General features: G+C 47.7%; 2 protein-coding genes across 14 annotated transcripts in view; one reads left to right on the top strand and one right to left on the bottom strand.

Annotated features, from left to right (window-relative positions):
* LOC134409982 (major facilitator superfamily domain-containing protein 1-like) overlaps window positions 1-18,421 on the top strand; it is a 319,448-nt gene that overhangs the window by 250,782 nt on the left and 50,245 nt on the right. The gene's annotated exons all lie outside the window — the stretch shown is intronic.
* Window positions 1-18,421, bottom strand: part of MAPK8IP3 (mitogen-activated protein kinase 8 interacting protein 3) — a 72,350-nt gene that overhangs the window by 35,813 nt on the left and 18,116 nt on the right. For 5 of the 13 annotated variants that reach the window (XM_063143603.1, XM_063143608.1, XM_063143609.1 and 2 more), the window contains exons 6-9: window positions 14,270-14,411; window positions 9,497-9,740; window positions 8,381-8,480; window positions 7,174-7,292 (exon numbers count right to left, since the gene is read on the bottom strand). In XM_063143603.1, the coding sequence (XP_062999673.1) occupies window positions 7,174-7,292; window positions 8,381-8,480; window positions 9,497-9,740; window positions 14,270-14,411 (605 nt within the window). Of the gene's footprint in view, window positions 1-3,007; window positions 3,020-7,173; window positions 7,293-8,380; window positions 8,481-9,496; window positions 9,741-14,269; window positions 14,412-18,421 lie in introns of all 13 variants that reach the window. The other 8 variants (XM_063143602.1, XM_063143604.1, XM_063143606.1 and 5 more) reach the window with 2 other exon arrangements.

The following is an 18,421-nucleotide window of genomic DNA, read 5'->3' as shown; positions in this document are numbered from 1 at the left end:
CTGACCTCAGTCGGGCAGGAAAAGTCGGGGTAAGTCTCCAGCTTTTTGGCTCCACATCTTCGGCCCTTTACTTCAGAGTGGCTCCGAATCAGCGGCTGCGTCGTATAACAGACGCAGTGTGGGTTCGGAGTCACCCCGAGGCAAAGACAACATACAGACAGGTCAGGCCAGGAACTTGCCTTGGCGACAACAAAGCTTCTATATTTAATTTTTGTGAACCACCCAGAGAGCTTCGGCTATTGGGCGGTATAAAAGCGTAATAAATAAATAAATAAATAAAATCACAGGTTTGTAAGGAAGGGGGGAACAATGTTGTCTTCCGTTTGCAAACTTCCTGTCTTTTCCCATCACCTCTCCTGTCTTTTTTTCTGTCCACAGAAAACCCACTGAGGGGAAAAAGACAGAAGAGCTGCACGACGTCTTTTAGCCGGTCACGCAAGGAGCTGCCCGTCTGGAAACACTGTGTTTTGCTATCGGCTCTTGCTTCCCGGCTACCTAAAGCCCGCTACTGGCAGCAAAGCGGCCTGCTTTCGTTCAGATTTTGCCTCACCACTTATGGGCTGCCATGACAGCCTCTCGTACCCCCATCCCCTTCAGTGACCTATACTCCCCGGCGGAGAATTCTGCAATTATGTTTGCTGTATAGAGGAAGTACGGCAATCCACGAGTTGATTGCCAGTTGAAATGCTGCGGCTCACCACTTTTCCTTCATCTTTTCTGCACATTGGAATGCAGAGAAACCATCCGACCTGCGTGGTGAGCTGCTGCGCGTGAACAGCACGCCGCCCCTTGGAGGTTGAAAAGCTCAATCACCCTCAGCAAGGGGTACCTTCACTCTGTTCCATTAGGTTGGGGGGAAGGGGGGTGGGGGAAGAGAACCTGTGGCCCTCCAGATGGCCTTGGACTACAAACCCCATCATCCCCAACAGGCTCATGGGAGTTATGGAGTCTAGAGGGCCACCAACTCCCCACTTTTGCATTACGTGGATACCGAGATCTAAAACTGGGTCAGAGTTAAGAACATAAGAGCATCCCTGCTGGATTAGACAGAGGCTATTACTACACCTGCCTTTTTCTCCGGGATCATTCTGGGATCATCCGTGTGCATGCAAATGACACACAGGGGAACCTGGAAGCAGGCAGGGACGGTCCCTCCATTTTCCTGGGATAATCCTTAGGTGTAGAAAGGGCCTAAAAGTCCATCTAAAGGCACTGGGTTGGATCCTAAAATCAATGCGGAAAAGCTTGTCATTTTAACTCGCTGAAGTCCCACTGTTTTCAACGGGACTTCAAGCGCGACTAACTTGCTCTGGATCCAACTCCGTTTCTGGAAAGTGCACAAATGGGTCATGGCGGTAACAACCCTCTCGCCGTCTGCCCCGTGGTCTCAAGCAGCTGCTACTCAAAGCTGCCCTTGAATGCAGAGGCTCCATTTCATCATCATGGCTTATACCAGTTGACAAGTGGGGTCTGCAAAAAAATGTTGCAGCGCACAGTTCAGGATGCCAGCCAGCATGCCATGTCCTCTGCTAGCATACTCCATTCCATGCTCCACCCTCCCATTTTTCCAGTTTCCGACCCCCACCCAATACACATCACAAAAAAAGGCAGCCGGCATCCTGCGCCCGCTGAGGATGCTCAGTGCCCACTGAATCTACTGCCAATCCATTTGACTAGGCAATTCGTAAAGTGATCCTGTACACGTCTACTCAGAAGTAAGTCCATTTGTGTTCAATGAGGCTTGCTCCCAGGTAAATGGGTACCAGATTCCAGCCTCAGCTCCATCGTTATGAGCAAAAGTTAACATGTCCCTCTATCCACCTCTGTCTTGTCCTCCTTTGAATCCTTAAACTCAAAAAGACTTCAAATGCTTCGGTCGTCCCTCATAGAGAAACATCTTTCAGTCCCTTCATAAATTTGGCTGCCCTTTTCAGTAAATTTTTACAGCACTGGGACAATCCTTTTTGAGATGAGGTGAGCAGAAATGGACATGAAACAAAGAGTTTCAAGAACAGCTGCAGAACCCACGAAGCAAAAGAAGGCCAGAGGGACAAGTGAGTTGGCTTCAGCTTAGACAAGATGGAAGAGAAGCAGTCCAAAGCAATGTCCACCCCAGGCCCCGGCCGCCACGAACCTTTCGAAGATAACCTTGATAAAGAGAGTATCTTGAAAAATGCTGGGAACTAACCCACATATGTAGTGGTCTTTTCCCCTTTTGTTCGTAACCAGAACTGTGCTCTGGGCCATCTGGTTAGCATTGTTTAAAGCAGTGGTTCCCAAACTCTGATCTCCTAAATGTTGCTGGACTGCAACTCCCCACCATCCCCAGCCATTGGCCATCCTGGGTGAGGCTGATGGGAGTTGTAGTCACCTGGGGAACCCAAGGTTGGGGGCCACTGGTTTAAGCATTTCCAAACATAAGCAGATTTTGTACGACCACCTAGAAAAGATGCACTTTGACTTCCGGGACTCTCTTGGGCTAGAACCCTGCTCGAAGGACTCAATCCTTTGCAAACCTGTGAGAACTGAACCTCGATTCCCCTCCTGCAAGTGGTGAGCCCTAAACCCTCTGCTACGTCTGCAAACCCCCCTGAGGGAGGAAAATGACTGAAAACAGGGGACCTGTAAGACGAAGGAAGCTTTGATCTCTCAAAATCTTTGGGTCAGCTCCCATCCCAGGTCCCAAAGAGGGAGGGGTCCAAGCAGAGAGAGTGGAGCGAGGCAGCAGAAAGCCAGAAAGAAAGAAAAAAGGTTTACCGTGATGCAGCAAAGACATGTGAGCAAAAAGCAGAGAATGTTCTACGGGGTCCGGACCCTTAGTCGTGCAAGCCAATCAAACGAGGGAAAGGCGGGACCACGTCCGCAAAGCCAACCGTGATTGGACAGCAGCAGGGGAGTATCACATGTGTATACCCACGTCATTCAATTTAAAATTCGAGAAAGGGGAAAGGGGGCAATAATGAAGGAGGGAACAGACAAGGAATCTGAACAGAGGAGAGATACACACCTGAAAACTCCCCTATGGGTCATGTCCAGCGAAGCACAGAGAGACAGGAGAGGGTGGGGGGAAGGGAGTGGGGAAAAAGAAAAGAGTCCATCAGTGACCGAAACCAACAAAATAAAAAAATTCTGGATATTTTATTTTTTAACGAAACAAAAGAAATTAACAATGATCTTGCCATTTCAATGTCAAAAGGCATGAAATAGTAAAGACGGGACCTGCCATGACTGCAAAACGGCATGAATCTACATAGGGGACGTTTAGGAGTGCGGGAAAGGAGAGGGAGGTTTTTCAGATGAAAATATGGGTGTGGAGCCTAGAGGCCTTTCTGCAAGCCCTGACTTAAACCTCGGTTTCAACACGCCATGGCACCTGGTGTTCCTACGGTGCTTTCCATTAAAACAGCAGGACAAGGACTGCTCCCCTTCGGGGGGGGTGTCCCCTCCGTCTCTTTTGCAATGAAAAGGTCAACCGGATGTTTTAGCTCAACCTTCCCCCAAGCCAGCGCCCTGCAGACATGTCGGCCTTCAACACCCATTACGGCTGAGGACAATGGACGTTGTAGTCAACACGTCTGGAGGGGCCCGGCTTGGGGGAAAGCCATTTTAGCCTTTCCCACATTCATGAGAGCAGGCTATGGCACAGCTTGAGACCCACCGAGTCAAACACAGCTCAGCAGCTATGGATCGTGGCCCACCAGGAACCTGATATCCACACTTTAAAAACCTAGAAATCTGCCTTATCTCAGGTCAGACTGCAAGTCCATCCAGCCTAGTGTTGCTTGCTCTGTTTGGCAGCAGCTCTCCAGCGTTTCAGAAAGAGGTTTTCCCCGTCCCCTTCCACCTGATTGTTTCAATGGGAAGTGCCCTGGATCGAACCTGGGACCGGCTGCATATATGCCTCAATACTTCTACCACTGAGCTGCAGCCTCTCCCCTTTCGCGGTTGTAGGGAAAGCCGTAAAAGCAGGTGGCTTATGGATGGGCCGCATGGAACACTGGTGGGCCGTGCTTGGCTTGGCGGGCCGCAACCCGAGCAGACCGGCTTCAACAATCCAGTGTTAAGCTCTGAACTGAATCTCGGCTCCTTTCAGAAAGGCAGTGCGTCAAAACTTACCAACTTGCGCATCCTTTGGGGCCTCCCATGTCGCCAAAGATTCCCTCTCAGCTGAGGGAAAGAAAGCTTTAGGCTCCAAAACAGCCGAGCCACCTAGAAGTAAAATGGCGTTGTCTCCCCGCCCAACCCGCTCCACGTCCTCCCAGAAGCCCCTGCTGTTGTTAATTGGCAAGTCGCCCCTCCCTTCTAAACTCTGACTGGGTTCAGACAACACGGTACCCAACAGTGGGCTAGTCAATGGTGGGTAAACTAGCCAACGCTTGGTTATTGTGCTGTCTGTTGGGACTTTTTCATGCCACGGTTAGTTATTCGTCAGAAATAACCAACTCAAATAACCAACACTGTGCAGAAGTGATTATTTGAACAACTGCTGGTTATTGTGTTGTCTGTTGGGCACCGTGGACTATTTTGTCACACGCAGTTGGTTATTTCCGGCAACTGCAGAGTGCCCTGGCAAGTCCAGCCGGCGGAACACGCAATGGCTGATGGGATACCAGTGGGAGGACTGAGGAGGGGAGAGAGGGCAAAGGAGGTGTCAATCAAACACATAGTTGACTAATAGTCAACTCGTTGCTGGCCTTAATCCACATCACAGATTATTATTATTATTATTATTATTATTATTATTATTATTTACATTTATATACTGCCCCATAGCCAAAGCTCTCTGGGCGGTTTACAAAGATTAACCATGTCGTGTGGGGAGTACCCCATCAATAACCAACCAGGGAGTTGACTATTAACTCACCACTGACTCTTGTGTTGTCCGAACACAGCCTTTGACTGGATGATGTATAAAAATACCTTGGGGATGAGGCAGCCGTGTATGTTTCAGCCACGCATCTGCCCCATTCACATGAAAAGTGAGGCTAGGGAGGCCTCGTCATGCTTTAGCCTACGACTCCCATTATCCCTTACCATTGGCTAGGGCTGATGGGAGTTGTTGGCCAAAAACATCCCGAGGGCCACCAGTTGTCCACCCTTGCTTGACACAAAAAGAAGCGGTCAGGGGAGGGCAGAGAAATTCATAGCACACATATCCCGACTTATTTCACTGCCTCCGTTGCCTCAAGCTGTTTTTTTTTATTTAGGCCTGAGCTGTAAGTACTTTGAGTACAACGAGGAGATGGCTGAAAAAAATTGAGCCGCCACAATAAGGGGGGCCATTTTTCTGAGCTTTTCAGGGATGCAAAATTTGCTGCCAGCGTGGTGGATGCGGTTTAGGAGACTAAATCACCATTAGCAGAGGCAGTGGGGGGCTTATTTATTTATTTATATTTATTTATTTATTACATTTCTATACCGCCCAATAGCCGAAGCTCTCTGGGCGGTTCACAATTGCTTGCTTTGTGTCTTTTTCTTTGTTACTGCCGCTGCAAGGTGTGAGCAGCAGCAATGTCAAAGTTCTCCTTTTGGTGACTCAGCCCCAAATAATGCCCGGATGCAACATTGTTCTGGGGCACCAGTGGGACACATTAAAAAAGTAGGGAAAAGGTACCCAAGGCTGCTGCTAAATGGTGAGTTCTCCCCAATCCCGCAACAGAACCTATGGGTGAATTTTTTGTCCCCCTTGAAATAAGCCTCAGAGAAATGCCCCCGTACCCCCCAAATTCATCACCCACAAACAGGGGAGCAAAAATTCAGGGGATAGGAGAGTTCAGAGTTCAGTCCTGCTTTAGTATAATTACTGTTTTTATCAAATCATCGTTTGGTTTGCTGCCTTGTGTTCGCTCCAATGGAAGGACAGGATATAAAATTAACAAATGAAATAATGATGAAATAAATAAGTGATATATGGCGTAGCATTGCTGAGTGAGAATGTTGCGGGGTAGGCAGAAACGACCCTGTGGCTGTGAGGATGAACTTGAGTGTACAAAAGCACTCAGGTGACAAGGAATCAAAAGAGAAGAAAATTAAAAGGCTGGAAGTCAACGCTAATTAAGACTGATTTGCTCTGATATGTCTGTATTTCAGTTCTGTGCTTATTAACTGATCTCCCTGTTGCTTGTTCATCTCCTTGTAGGAAGTGCTTAGCAGTCCATACTGGGTAACAAATTCATATAACTTCAACACATGTCAATTGCCAGAATTCTGCTTGCTGGGAAGATCACTTTCACGTTTTTGTTTTATTTTCTAGTTCTTATTATTAAGGGTGCAGGGAAACTGCTTGCATGTGGGTAGGCAAGCCTTCCCCAACCTGGTACCCTCCAGATGTTTTGGACTACAATTCCCAGAATTCCTGACCATTAGCCACGCTGCCGGGGATTGATCGGAATTGAAGATCAAGAGGGCACTAGGTGGGTGAAGACAATCTCTGGCGAAATCCCGAAATCCCAAATATGGGATGAGTAGGATTCCCAGCAGCCAGAGGACAGGAAGGCCTCAGGGCTTTGCATAGCTATTTTCCAATCTCCACAACGGGAAAGAACAAATTAGGTGAATTAATTTTTTAAAAAATGCAAAAAGGAATCATGCAAATATGTTTCAAGCTGCATGATTTATACAGGCCAGAAAATTCTACAGATTGCACAGAGCTCTGCTAAGTAAGTGATCTTTTCTTATTTTCGTACATTCCAACGTTTGTTAGGATGAATAGTTAATCTGGGTACAAGCTTATCTGGTCACTGTAATCTCTGCCTCTTCTCTAGGCTGTAAAGAGTCAATTGATCTGGCTCAGCCTTCTCCAACCTGGGGGAGTATCCAGTGTTAGTCCTATGAAGAGTAGACCCACTGACCTGAATGAGACTTAAGTTAGTCATAACTAACTAACTGATGTTCCTTTCATTAAAACGAGTTTTCTCTACATAGGACTAAGGTTAGATCCTGTCCCTTGTGTCTCCAAATGTCTGGGACTACATTTCCCAGAATCCCCAGCCAATTCTGGGAGTTGTAGTCCAACACATTCGGAGAGTCCCAGGTTGGAGAAGGCCAAGCTAGCTGAATCTTCTCCAGCTCTTTACCCAAGTCATGATCGCTTAACCTGATCTACTCAAAGGATTGTTGTGAAGATAAAGAAGTTAAGCATTTTAAAAGTGGCGCTCTTTAAGCATCCTTTACCTAACAGGTCGGCTCCTTCGTCCACGTCCCCAATGGCCTCCGAGCCCACTTCGGTAAGTTCGGTATACAGGGAGTCGGTGTTGATGCCAAACGCTTTGTTCACAATCCCCTGCGTGGGGCTGTTGTGCAAGGAGAAAAAACATAGAAATGTTGCGTCTGGCAATATTTGCACTTTCCTTTATTGGCACTGCAAGCCACCCATCGTTATCACCCAAAAGAGCAACCCAAAAAGAATAAAAATTGGAGCCCTCTACGTGTTCTGAACTGTCCTTTGCTGGACTGTAACACTTCAGACTGCAGGTAGGGAACAGCAGCTTTCCTGCTCAGGCTGTACCACTTCAGTCACAAAAATCTCCCTGTACAAAAAATTCCTAACATGTTAGAGGGAAAGCTAGGCTAGCGAACACCCTCCTTGACAGGCTAGCTTTTCATGTGCAGGGAGTATTAACATGGGGGAGGCACTCACACACGCAGTTCCTCACCTGCAACCATGAAGTGGTACATTCCAAAGGAGGGCTATACCACATGACGTTGCTGAACATACTGTTTAGGGCTACGCATAAAAACAAATTAAACTATTAATCAAGCTAAAACCAGTATAGAATTCCCATTCCCCCCTTTTCTCTGTAGTTTCCCTGTGATTATTTCAGTTTGTACAGCGTTGTGAACTTGCATGCGGTATATATAATCAAGAGCATCCCAGTGGTGAGAAAAATAGATTGTTGCAGCGAGGAGATGTGGCTAATTATCCTTCCCCCAGCCCCACCCTCCATTTCTCTGCTACATACTGCATTTTCCTTGCCTATTTTACTTGGAAATAGGCACAGTTGTGGTTTCGTTATAAATGGGCGGCCTGTTCAGACGACACTTCAAGCTCTGTGGCTCGTGGAACTGTGGTTCTCTGGGGTTAGCCCTAACCACAAGCCGTGCTGTCGCACGCAACACTTTAAGCCATGGCTAGAGCCGCTAACCCTGCTGCAGACGGTCCGACTGGGGTTAGTGAGTGAGCAGGGTTTAGCAAAACGCACAAGACGCCTTAAACCCTGCTGCTTAACCAAAAGCCTTAACCAGCAGGGTTTAAACTTTAAGGTGTCTTCTGAACCTGGCCCAGGGAGGCCCTTTATGATCCTTCAACGCCAGGCCACACCAAAGGCTGGATCGCTTGCCCAGTGAAAGGGGGGGCATCTGCCATAAATGCATTTCCCACCTGTTCCCTGAACGCTCCAGCCGGGGATCCTGACTCATGTCCAGCTCTGGAGTAGAGTCGATATCTTGAAAATCTGAGCCCTCGTCGCTGCTGCCCATTCCTGTAGGATGGAAGAAGGGAAGGGAAGCATTTGTGCTCCAGAAAACCGACAACGCCCTTGGAATTGGGAAAGGCATGGTTTTAAAAAGGGGTAGGATATTTTCCTCTGACTCCTCCTAGGCTGAGCAGATGAGCAGTATTAAGCGGGTGACGAAGCCCCGTCCACCTGCCCCTCTACTGTGGTGCAGTGGTTAGCATGTTGAACTGGGACTAGGGAGCTCTAGGTTCAAGTCCCCACTCGACTATGAAGCTCACTGGGTGACTTTGGGCCAGTCACTGACTCTCAGCCTAACCTACCACACAGGGTTGTTGTTGTGAGGATAAAATGGAGAGGAGGATCACGTACGTCACTTTGGCCTCCTTGGAGGAGGAGATGGGATATAAATGAAACAAGTAAATATCAGGATGCCTGTCAGCCCTCTGAATTCGGAGGCTGACGGGCATCCTATGCTGAATGGGAGGTGTGCAGAAGCAACTTTTACCTCCATGCTCCTCCCTCTCTGCATTTTTGCTAGACGGGCTTTTTCACCCATCTAGCTGGAGCTCTCTGAAGTGGGAGGGAAGGAGGCTGGGAAGGACGGAGGATTCTTCATAAGCAGACCTCCCTTGCCTCCTCCCCACCCATAGAACCACCCCACATTTCCCTCCTCTGTGACCTTGTAGAGGCAGCTGTTGCAGTTTCCTCTGCACCAGCTGCGAGCGGAAGGGGCCAGCAAGGTCGGACTCTTGGATCCGAGGTTGAAGTGATGTCTCTGACCTTGGAACCAGGAATCCAAGCTACCCCATGGCCCACCAGACGCTGTCTAGGAGGCATTGATTTATCTCTTCATGGATCCTTTTTCAAAGGAAACGAGACGTTCAAAGATGCTAGCTTTGAAATGTTGCACTTGTGCCAAACCCACAGGATATTCAAAGCCCTGGCAATATGGGATTAAGGATTTCTTTTTGGCATGTTAACGCCCAAACATAAGCATTTTAGGATGCCAAGAAGCAGGAAGTCCTATCAGCCACCAGTACCTATGCTCACGTTCCTTGTCTCCTGGGCGACCTGGACTTCCATGTTCCGGCTGTTCCGCTTCTCCCGCGACCGCTTGTTGTTCTTCGACGTGATGTAGTCATTCATGGGCTGAAGGCTCTCGTTCAGGGGGGTGACGGCAGCCGAGGGCACCGATGAGGTGGGCGTGTTGGATTTGGTGCCCGTAGTGCTGGGCGTAGCGGCTGCGGAGGACTGCCCAGATTCTGACATTTCGTCTTGTGGGCACTAGGGCACAACATTGTTCAGAACAGGAAGGGAAGGGAAGAGAAAGGGGAGGGGGAGGAAAAGGGATCCACATGTATCAGTTAATTTTTTTCATGTACTGGCCTCGTCGCATTAGGATGGGGTGGGCAACCACGTTCAGTCCGAGGGCCAAGGGCCATTTTGGAGAAGCTCTCAGGGGCCACATTCCAGTAGGGGGTGGGGCCAAAGGGGAAAGGGTGTACCCAAAACACCAGCATATTTTAGCTTAACACTCCTACTGCCAGTAACTAAGCCCTTAGGAGAGCATTTCAACCTTTTAGAACTGGGCTGGGGTTGGGGACGGACCGCGTAAAAGCTGGCAAACCATTGGGAGAAAGGAGGGCCAGTTTCGGCCCATGGGCCTGAGGTTCCCCACCCCTGCGTTATGACATATGATCAACTACGGACTAGAAAGCTCATAATGGCAACAGTAAAAGGAACAACTATGGGCCAATGTGGAGCAGTGTTCTCCATGCCTAGAGGGCTGCTGGAAGAGGGACAGATTGCTCTCGCCAGCGGTCTCAATTGACCTTTCACTGGGGGTGGGGGACTTGAAATTAAGCCTGAAGGGCACAAGTTGCCCATTCCTGGTTTAGAATGCCATGCCTTGACTCTAGGGGAATGAGAGAACAAAGCTCAAGATGTGGGAAAACAAAGTTTTATTTTCTGGGGCTACTCCAAAGAATGAAACTTTTTTTCCCTACATCCCGAGACTTGTTCCTTCTTTTCCGTCCGTTTATTTTGGATGCTCTCCATTTTTTTTGTCTGATTCTGCTGCCTTGATTTTAAACAAACCGGTTCAAATCCCCATTTAGCTGCGAAGCAAAATGGAGGCCCCTGGGGCGAGTCGTCATTAGCCTAATCTACCTCACAGAGTTGTCGTGAAGGAGAAATTAAATCAGAACTCTTAAGAGTATTCATTACACTGAAACACAGTGTATGTCTGAGCACACACCAACACACGCTAGGGTTGTACAGGGTGGGTGGGTGTCCAGATATCGTTAGCTTCCATTTGTGACCCTTCTGTCTTTCCCCACTGCTTCATCCTCCTTTTCTCCTACCACATTAAAATCCATGGAAGAGGGAAAGACTTCAGAGCCGCACAATGTCTTTTGATCAGAAGCGCTAGGAGCTGTACATCTGGCCATCAGAAGGGGATGAACTTCTCTAGCCACTGAACCACACTGGCTCTCGTAGCAGAGATCAGACTTCAGTTATGACTGAACGCTGGACTCATTGCTTAGTGGCAAACAAGCCATAAGGACCCCTTCTAGCGACAGCATCAAGGTATCACAATTAAAACCAAGGTGTGCATTTGCGCAACACCGTACCTCCACCTTCTACACCCAAGAGCATGCACTCCTAGCAGCATAATGGTCAGTCCTGAACCCTGCCCAGGGTTCGAGAAAACGAGATTAGCTCTAGGCTCAGTTAGCTCTAGGCTCGACAGACTGTTCAAGTGAATGCTCGAGACAGGAAAATGCTATGGGCCAAGGCTAACGCAGCCCATTCACGCTCCTTGCATGCAAGTGAATGGAATAAAAGTCACTTCCTTTGCTCTAATTATCCTTAATCAAATCTAACTATCTGTCTAGATAATTAATATATTATTAATAGTTGTTGTTGTTAGTATATTATCTATCTATAGTTTTAAGGTACTACGTTGTGTTTCTACAGCCATATCCATGTGGTCCCTCTTTAGGAAATTGGTTGGAGGTTTCAGCATAGCCAGCCATCGCAAAGCCTGTTTTAAGGGTGCATGGTCAGTCTGCAGTTGTCCTTTGTGGCGATCAAGAACATAAGAGCCCTGATGCGGGATCAGACCAAGGATCCATCTAGTCCAGCACTCTGTTCACACAGTGGCCAACTAGCTGTCGGCCAGGGGTGAACAAGCAGGACATGGTGCAACAGCAACAGCCTACCCATGTTCCCTAGCAACTGGTGCATACAGGCTTACTGCCTCTGATACTAGAGGCAGCACATAGCCATCAGGATTAGTAGCCACTGATGGCCTCCTCCTCCAGGAATTTATACATCCCCCTTTTAAAGCCTTCCAAATTGGTGGCCATCACTACATCTTGTGGTAGCAAATTCCCTAGTTTAACTATACGCTGTGTGTGAAGAAGTCCTTCCTTTTATATGTCCTGAACCACTGTGGGACCCCAACCAGCTGACCATCTACCCTTACTTCCAGGGATAACCCCATGCTCTGAGTAGACCCTACTATGAACATCAGGTTCTCCCTGGAGGAAAAGGTCCCTTCTTTTCTTGAGGCATTTCTGACATCTCTAGCTGATCCTACCACTAACTCTCAGCTTTTGTCCAGCCTGTTTGCTGGCCTGTTTCTTCCAGGCTAGCAAAGATCTCATTGACAACAATCTAGGATATTCTCTTTCTACAATCCCGGCTAGAATTTGACAGCTGACACGCACACACACACACACACACACCAAAAAAAGCGTAGCAGAATGACAATGGAGACTGTGAAAAGATGGCCACTTAACCCTTTGCAGCCACGTATTTCTTGAAGGCAAGTACACTCTGCTTTGAGGAGCCACAGAATTTGTAGTCGCGGAGATGCTGCGTTGGTGAGATCCAAGTCATCCTATGTGGTTCTTGGTTACACATTTTCAGGCATGTAACCAACACTGGATTCGCAGCACAGAACCAGGACGAAGGGAGCATCAGTGACTAAACTATCGCAGAATAATTTAATTTGACAGTGGCACTTTCTCCATGCACACGTTGTGGGTTTCCCTAAATGCTGGTGGTGGGCTTTCCCCATGGAGAGCTGTTGGCCAAATATGGGAAAATCTGGAAACACTGACATCATGATGGCCTGTACATTTCTTTGGGTATTACTGTCCCAGCTTCAAACCCCAGCCAGCCCTGAAGACACCCCACCCCAGCCCCCAAAAACTGAGAACTGAGGAAAGGAGCTGCCTAAAGTAGTAGTTGAAGCCACATAGGGGGAAACTGGGTTATCAGGAGGAGGGTCTTCTCTGCTGTGGCAACCTGGCTGTGGAATGCACTCCCTAGAGAGGTTTGCCTGGCACCTATTGTACTCTTTCCAACATCAGGTGAAGACCTTTTTATTTTCCCAGTATTTTAGCAACTTACTATCCTAGTCTTTTATCTCTGCTGTTTAAAATCTGCATTTTAAATCTCTGCATTACGTTTGGTTTTATTCTGGTTGTACTTTTGTCCTGCAGTTTCAAGCTCTCGTATTATATTTTACGCTGTGCACTATGGTTTTAATTCTATTGGGCGGTATAGAAATGAAATAAATAAGTAAATAAAACTGTTGCCTGAGGCAACAAGGAAGGAGAAACAGCTTGTGGGCTGGTGTGACACTGATACCGGGGCAATACTGACATATCTCCCTAAAAGCTAGGACCCGGAAGGGAGGAAACCTCATGCCACGCCTCATGCCACTTAGAAGCATTTAAAGGCCTCCCTGACTACCCTAAAAAGTTTACAAGGCAGTGGGAACTGGTGGAAGGTGGTATGGCGTGAAATAACCCCCTTCCCTCTGAACTGAGGCCCAGGAGAGCAAGGGAAAAACTCCACTGGTGCGCAGTAGCATTAAGTATATAAAACCTGACAGGTGTTGGGGTATGTGTGTGTGTGTGTGTGTGTGTTGCTGTAGTAGGCCATAAAACATGATGGTGTAAAGACTGATAGTGAGGAGGAGGTAAGAGGGGGGATGTGCCAGGGTTTCGTTCGTTGACAGCTTGCCTGTGTTAGGATGCACAAAGCCTTCAATTGGCTCAGGGAGGAGGTCAGAGCAGCACAAGAGGGAAAACAAAAGATGGGAAAAGTAAAATGTAGAAAGAGCAAAGGAGAAAAAGAGGAGTGGCATAAATGTTCTGATATGGTAGACGTAAACGTAATATATCAGTTAAAAAATTCAAAGTGAGCCAATTGAGGTTCAAGGCGGGTCTCCAGTTTGGGAAGGTCAAAGGCCACTGGATCTAGGTAATCGTTACAGGCCTCCGTACGCTGTCCCATGCTTGCACTCTTGCTCCCTAGGTGGGTTTGGTGACACTGGGCAGGGTCCCATCAGGAGATGGATCTTGGGGAACCCTGCACGCACACACAGGAATTGCATGACACAACTGGAAGGGATCGAGGAATAGAAAAGTTGTTTCCCCTACACACGTTAGTAAGTTGTTGGCTGAATTCCTAATAGTTTGTTCTGATTTAAAATTTGTGCGCATTTGTTTTTAATGTTCACTGTTTTTAACCTTTGTTAACTGCCCAGAGAGCTTCGGCGATGGGGCGGTATATAAATGTAATAAATAAATAAATAAATAAATAAAATCCCCTCAGGAAAGGAAAAAAGATAACCCCCCCTTCCAGTTAAGCTAAGCTAAGCACCGGCACAGAAATGGCTCTAGGCTGCAAAGGGTTACAGACACGCAGAGGTCTCGCTGTCCCGGATGGAGATGCCATTTGACAAGTAGCCCAAGAAGGCCTGGTTTCCATGGCAGTGTTTAAAAAAAAAAAACCTTGTAGCCGGAGTTGGACTGCAGCTGGCCGAGGTCACTGAGGTGCCAGTGGTCCACTGCGGGGGCGATCTTGGCCCCCACCTGCCCACGTACCATGTCATCTGCGAGGGGGATGTTCAGAGAATTGGGACGCCTCTTCATGCTAGAGCAAGAGACAGGAGAAAGGGGGAGAGACAGAGAAAGAGAGAGAGAAAAGGCAGGAAATTGTCAGAAACCAGCAGATCACTGAAAAGGAGAAAGCAAAACAAGATCATCTGTCATAATGAATAATATGCCACCACTACCACTCTGTTGTTGACACTCGCACATAAACAGGCTTTCTGGCCTGTATTAGGTGCTGCGAGGAACCCAACTGCTACTAGGATGCATTGCTACTGGATGTATTTTAAACAGATGATATAGGCAAGAGGCATAACCAGAGATGTGGGCGTACACTTCCTCGGAAGCACTGAACGTAGCATCAGGCCCAGGGTAATGAGTCATTCCATTTTACAAACGAACCACCCATGTTTGTAGCCCTCATGACAGCCTTCCCCAACCTGTTACCCTACAGGTGTTTTGGACTTCAACTCCCATCAGCCCCAGCCAGCACGGTCAATGGTCAGGAATGCTGGGAGGTGCTTTTCAAAACTTCTCCCGGTTCACAGAATCATAGTAGAGTTGGAAGGGGCCCATAAGGCCATCAAGTCCAACCCCCTGCTCAATGCAGGAACCCACCTTAAAGCGTCCCTGACAGGTGGTTGTCGAGCTGTTTCTAGTGTGGGAAAGCCCATAACCTCGCTGTGTCTTGGTTCCATTGTTGTACTGCTCTAACAGTCAGGAAGTTTTTCCTGATGTCCAACCGGAATCTGGCTTCCTGTAACTTGAGCCCGTTATTCCGTGTCCTGCACTCTGGGAGGATCGAAAAGAGATCCTGGCCCTCCTGTGTGTGACAACCTTCCAAGTATTTGAAGAGTGCTATCACATGTCCCTTCAGTCTTCTCTTCTCCAGGCTAAACATGCCCAGTTCTTTCAGTCTCTCCTCATAGGGCTGTAAGCACTGAGCATGTTTAGCCTCCTTCATGTGGTGTAGAAAGTAAGCTTGAACTTGGATGTACCTGCTGAAATCTCTCAGTCAGTATTGTCTATATTGACTAACCAATGGCTCTTCAGGGGCTCAGGTAGGAAACTTTCCCAACCGTCACTGGAGGATGCTGAGGACTGAACCAGGAACCTTTTGCATGCAAAGTGTGTGGTTTGCCATTCAGCTACAGCCCTTCCCTAGTAGAGCTAAAACACTTTCTGCAAAACAGCAAAGAACGTGGAATAAATTCTGACAAACTGGAGACATGATTCTAATTGTTGTGGTTGATCCCTGTTGCAGAAGGCAGTTCTCTCTTCCTAATCTTTTTCGCTGCCAGTGCAAACAGGGCCACTTTATGAGTGACATAACTGTTGGGATCACTAAGGAGGAAGAGAACTGTTTCTGCTTGGGCATTCATGCCTCCATATGTCAGCAGCGGTTTCAGGAGTCTCTCTCTTGGGTCCCTGTACAGAGGGCAAGTTAACATATAGTGTGCTATGTCTTCCACTTGTTGTTGACCACATAATCTCGATTCAAATGGTACCTTGTGGTAGCATCCATCATCATCATCTAGTCCAGTATGCTGTTCTCCACAGTGTTCTCCACAAAGGTCATTCTGGTGGCTCCAGGAAGGGCATGAATAAAACCCAGCTGAACTTCAGTTTCAACCTAATTTCTATAAACATGTACCACATCTCACAGGTAAGATTCGAAACTGTTTATATTACACCCTTCCCTGGAAACTCTCTGTCGGCGGCAATGGGGGAGGCTGCCAACTTTCACGTTGCACAAGCCTCTTCTTCCAGCGTGAATCAAACACAGAGGGGAAAAAGGTTCGGCGCAAAACGCTTGCGTTGGCGCCCTTACCGCATCCAAGCTTTTCTGAGCGGATGCCAGAACCAGCACTGCTGCACCGCCCAAAGCCTTTTCCCTGCTGTTCCCACGCATGGATTGCTGCTTCTGCCGGGCACGTAATAAAAGCATTTCGCCCTGGATGCAACTGAGAAGGAGTTCCAAGCAGACACTGCCGAAACGAAGCTCAAGGCCCCAGGGGACCCAGAGAAGCGAAGGCAGCGGATGCAAAGGCCGAGGAGGCACACTCAAATTCCTCGGAGAATGAGGAGTCAGGCCAGCGGGAGGTGGGGGGGGACGACGAGACGAACAAATTGAATTTCCTGGTGGGTGGGAAACAAAAAACACATTGCCGGCAATACTGATGGCAGCCTTGCTCTTTTGAGAACCCGTATTTTTGTTCTGCTCTGTCCAGCTCAAATAAGCATAAAGCAAGGGGAGAAAGGAGGATATTTTTCTCCGCCTTGTGCATCACAAGGTCACCCAGTGGAAACTGATTGCCAAGAGGTTCAGGAACAACAAAAGAAAATAATTCTTTGCTCAAGGGGTGATTAGGGCCAAACCACATATTAACTTCAATGCATCTTTGCCTCTGTGTGTGTGTGTGTGTGTGTGTGTGTGTGTGTGTGTGTGTGCTTTTAAAGCAGTGGCAGAGACAGGAAGGCACTCCAAAGATCTGTGGCGCATGGGAAACCACACGAAACTTATCTCGCGAAACTTATCCTTGGGACTATGGTCCCAAGGAAAATCCCCACCTGAGCTGCTGTTTGCCCTGGGAAGGAAGTTACTCTTTTGATGCTAAAACCGAGTTCCCATCGAAGGCGGCGGGGTGGGTGGGTTTCGTATCAGTTGCCATTTAAAATACACACAGAAATGCAACTCCCATCCCTGCATTTAATTTACAGAATTCATTTTGAGAGGGAATTATGAAGGAAGTTTATCAGCCATTATCACTAAAACGAACCTCCATGTTCAGAGTTGGTGTACCTCTAAATACCTGTTACTCGGTGTAGGAGGGGGGGAACATCCATGTGGGTTTTATTCATGCCCTTCCTGGAGCCACCAGAATGACCACTGTGAAGAACAGTATACTGGGCTAGATGATGATGGTGATGATTTACTACTACTACTACTACTACCACTATTACATTTCTATCCCACCAGCTTTCCTCTTGCAAGAAACCCAAGTGGTCCTATCCTCACAAGTGCCCTGTGGTTAGGCTGAGAGTCACTGGCTGAGTAGGGACTGGAACCCGGATCTCTTGATTCCCAGTTCAACACTCTTAACCTCTACACCACACTGGCTCTTTGGTCTGATCCAGCAGGGCTCCTCTTGGGTTCTCAAGTTAAAAAGAGAAAGAGAGAAAAGAACTAACCCAAACAGCCAGGCTGTAAGGGACTCCCGTTCTTCCTAATCCCAGGCGTACCGGTCCTACTTATGGCCAATCAGGGTTATTTCACACATTCCAAGATTCCAACATGGAAACCACAATATGAGACTTATGAAAACCTTATACTGAGTCAGGCCATGTATTGACCGGCTCCAGCTGTCCAGGGTTTCAGGCAGGAGTCTTTTCTAGTGTTACCTGGAGAGGCTGGGGATCGAACATGGGACCTTCTGCACACCATTCAGGGGCTCTACCGCTGAGCCAAACACTGTCCCCTATGGATGGCATCAGGCAAAATTAGAGAATATCCAAAGTAACCCAATGGCCTGAACAAAGTTTCAAGATGTTGAAAAAAAAATTAGTTTGATTCTTTGAAGTAGCCCAATGCATTTCGGCTCGGTAATATACAGTATATTTCAAAATTCAGCTGGATTCATGTAATCAGAGAGATATAAACTACTGCACATCACACATGTCACCAGTCACAGGATTTTTCCTGGACACACATCTTTTTCAGGGATCTCTGCAGGCGTTTTTAGAAATACTGAGTGAGTATACACATGTGTGAATGCAATGTGATGAATATAATGATTTTTAATCTGGATGTTTTATTTTTTTAACGTATTACTTATGCATTTTTGGCCCTTTCTGCTTTGGCTTCTGCCCCTGAAGAAGGCTCATAAATATCATATGGGGCCAAAACATGTTGGGTTACTTCAAGGAATAAAACTACAGATGTGTTTTCAAAAATTCGAGTTGTTGCTTCTTCATTCCATTGAACTGGTGCAGATGGGCCATAACAGAGCACTCAGGGCCAGTCTGCTGGGTCGGGATATTAGGCCTCAGGCC

This window comes from Elgaria multicarinata, chromosome 17 (assembly GCF_023053635.1).
Source record: "Elgaria multicarinata webbii isolate HBS135686 ecotype San Diego chromosome 17, rElgMul1.1.pri, whole genome shotgun sequence".
Classification (NCBI taxonomy): Eukaryota; Metazoa; Chordata; class Lepidosauria; order Squamata; family Anguidae; genus Elgaria; species Elgaria multicarinata.
The sequence above is the reverse complement of the archived record's forward strand: the minus strand, read 5'-3'. Positions and strand labels throughout refer to the sequence as shown.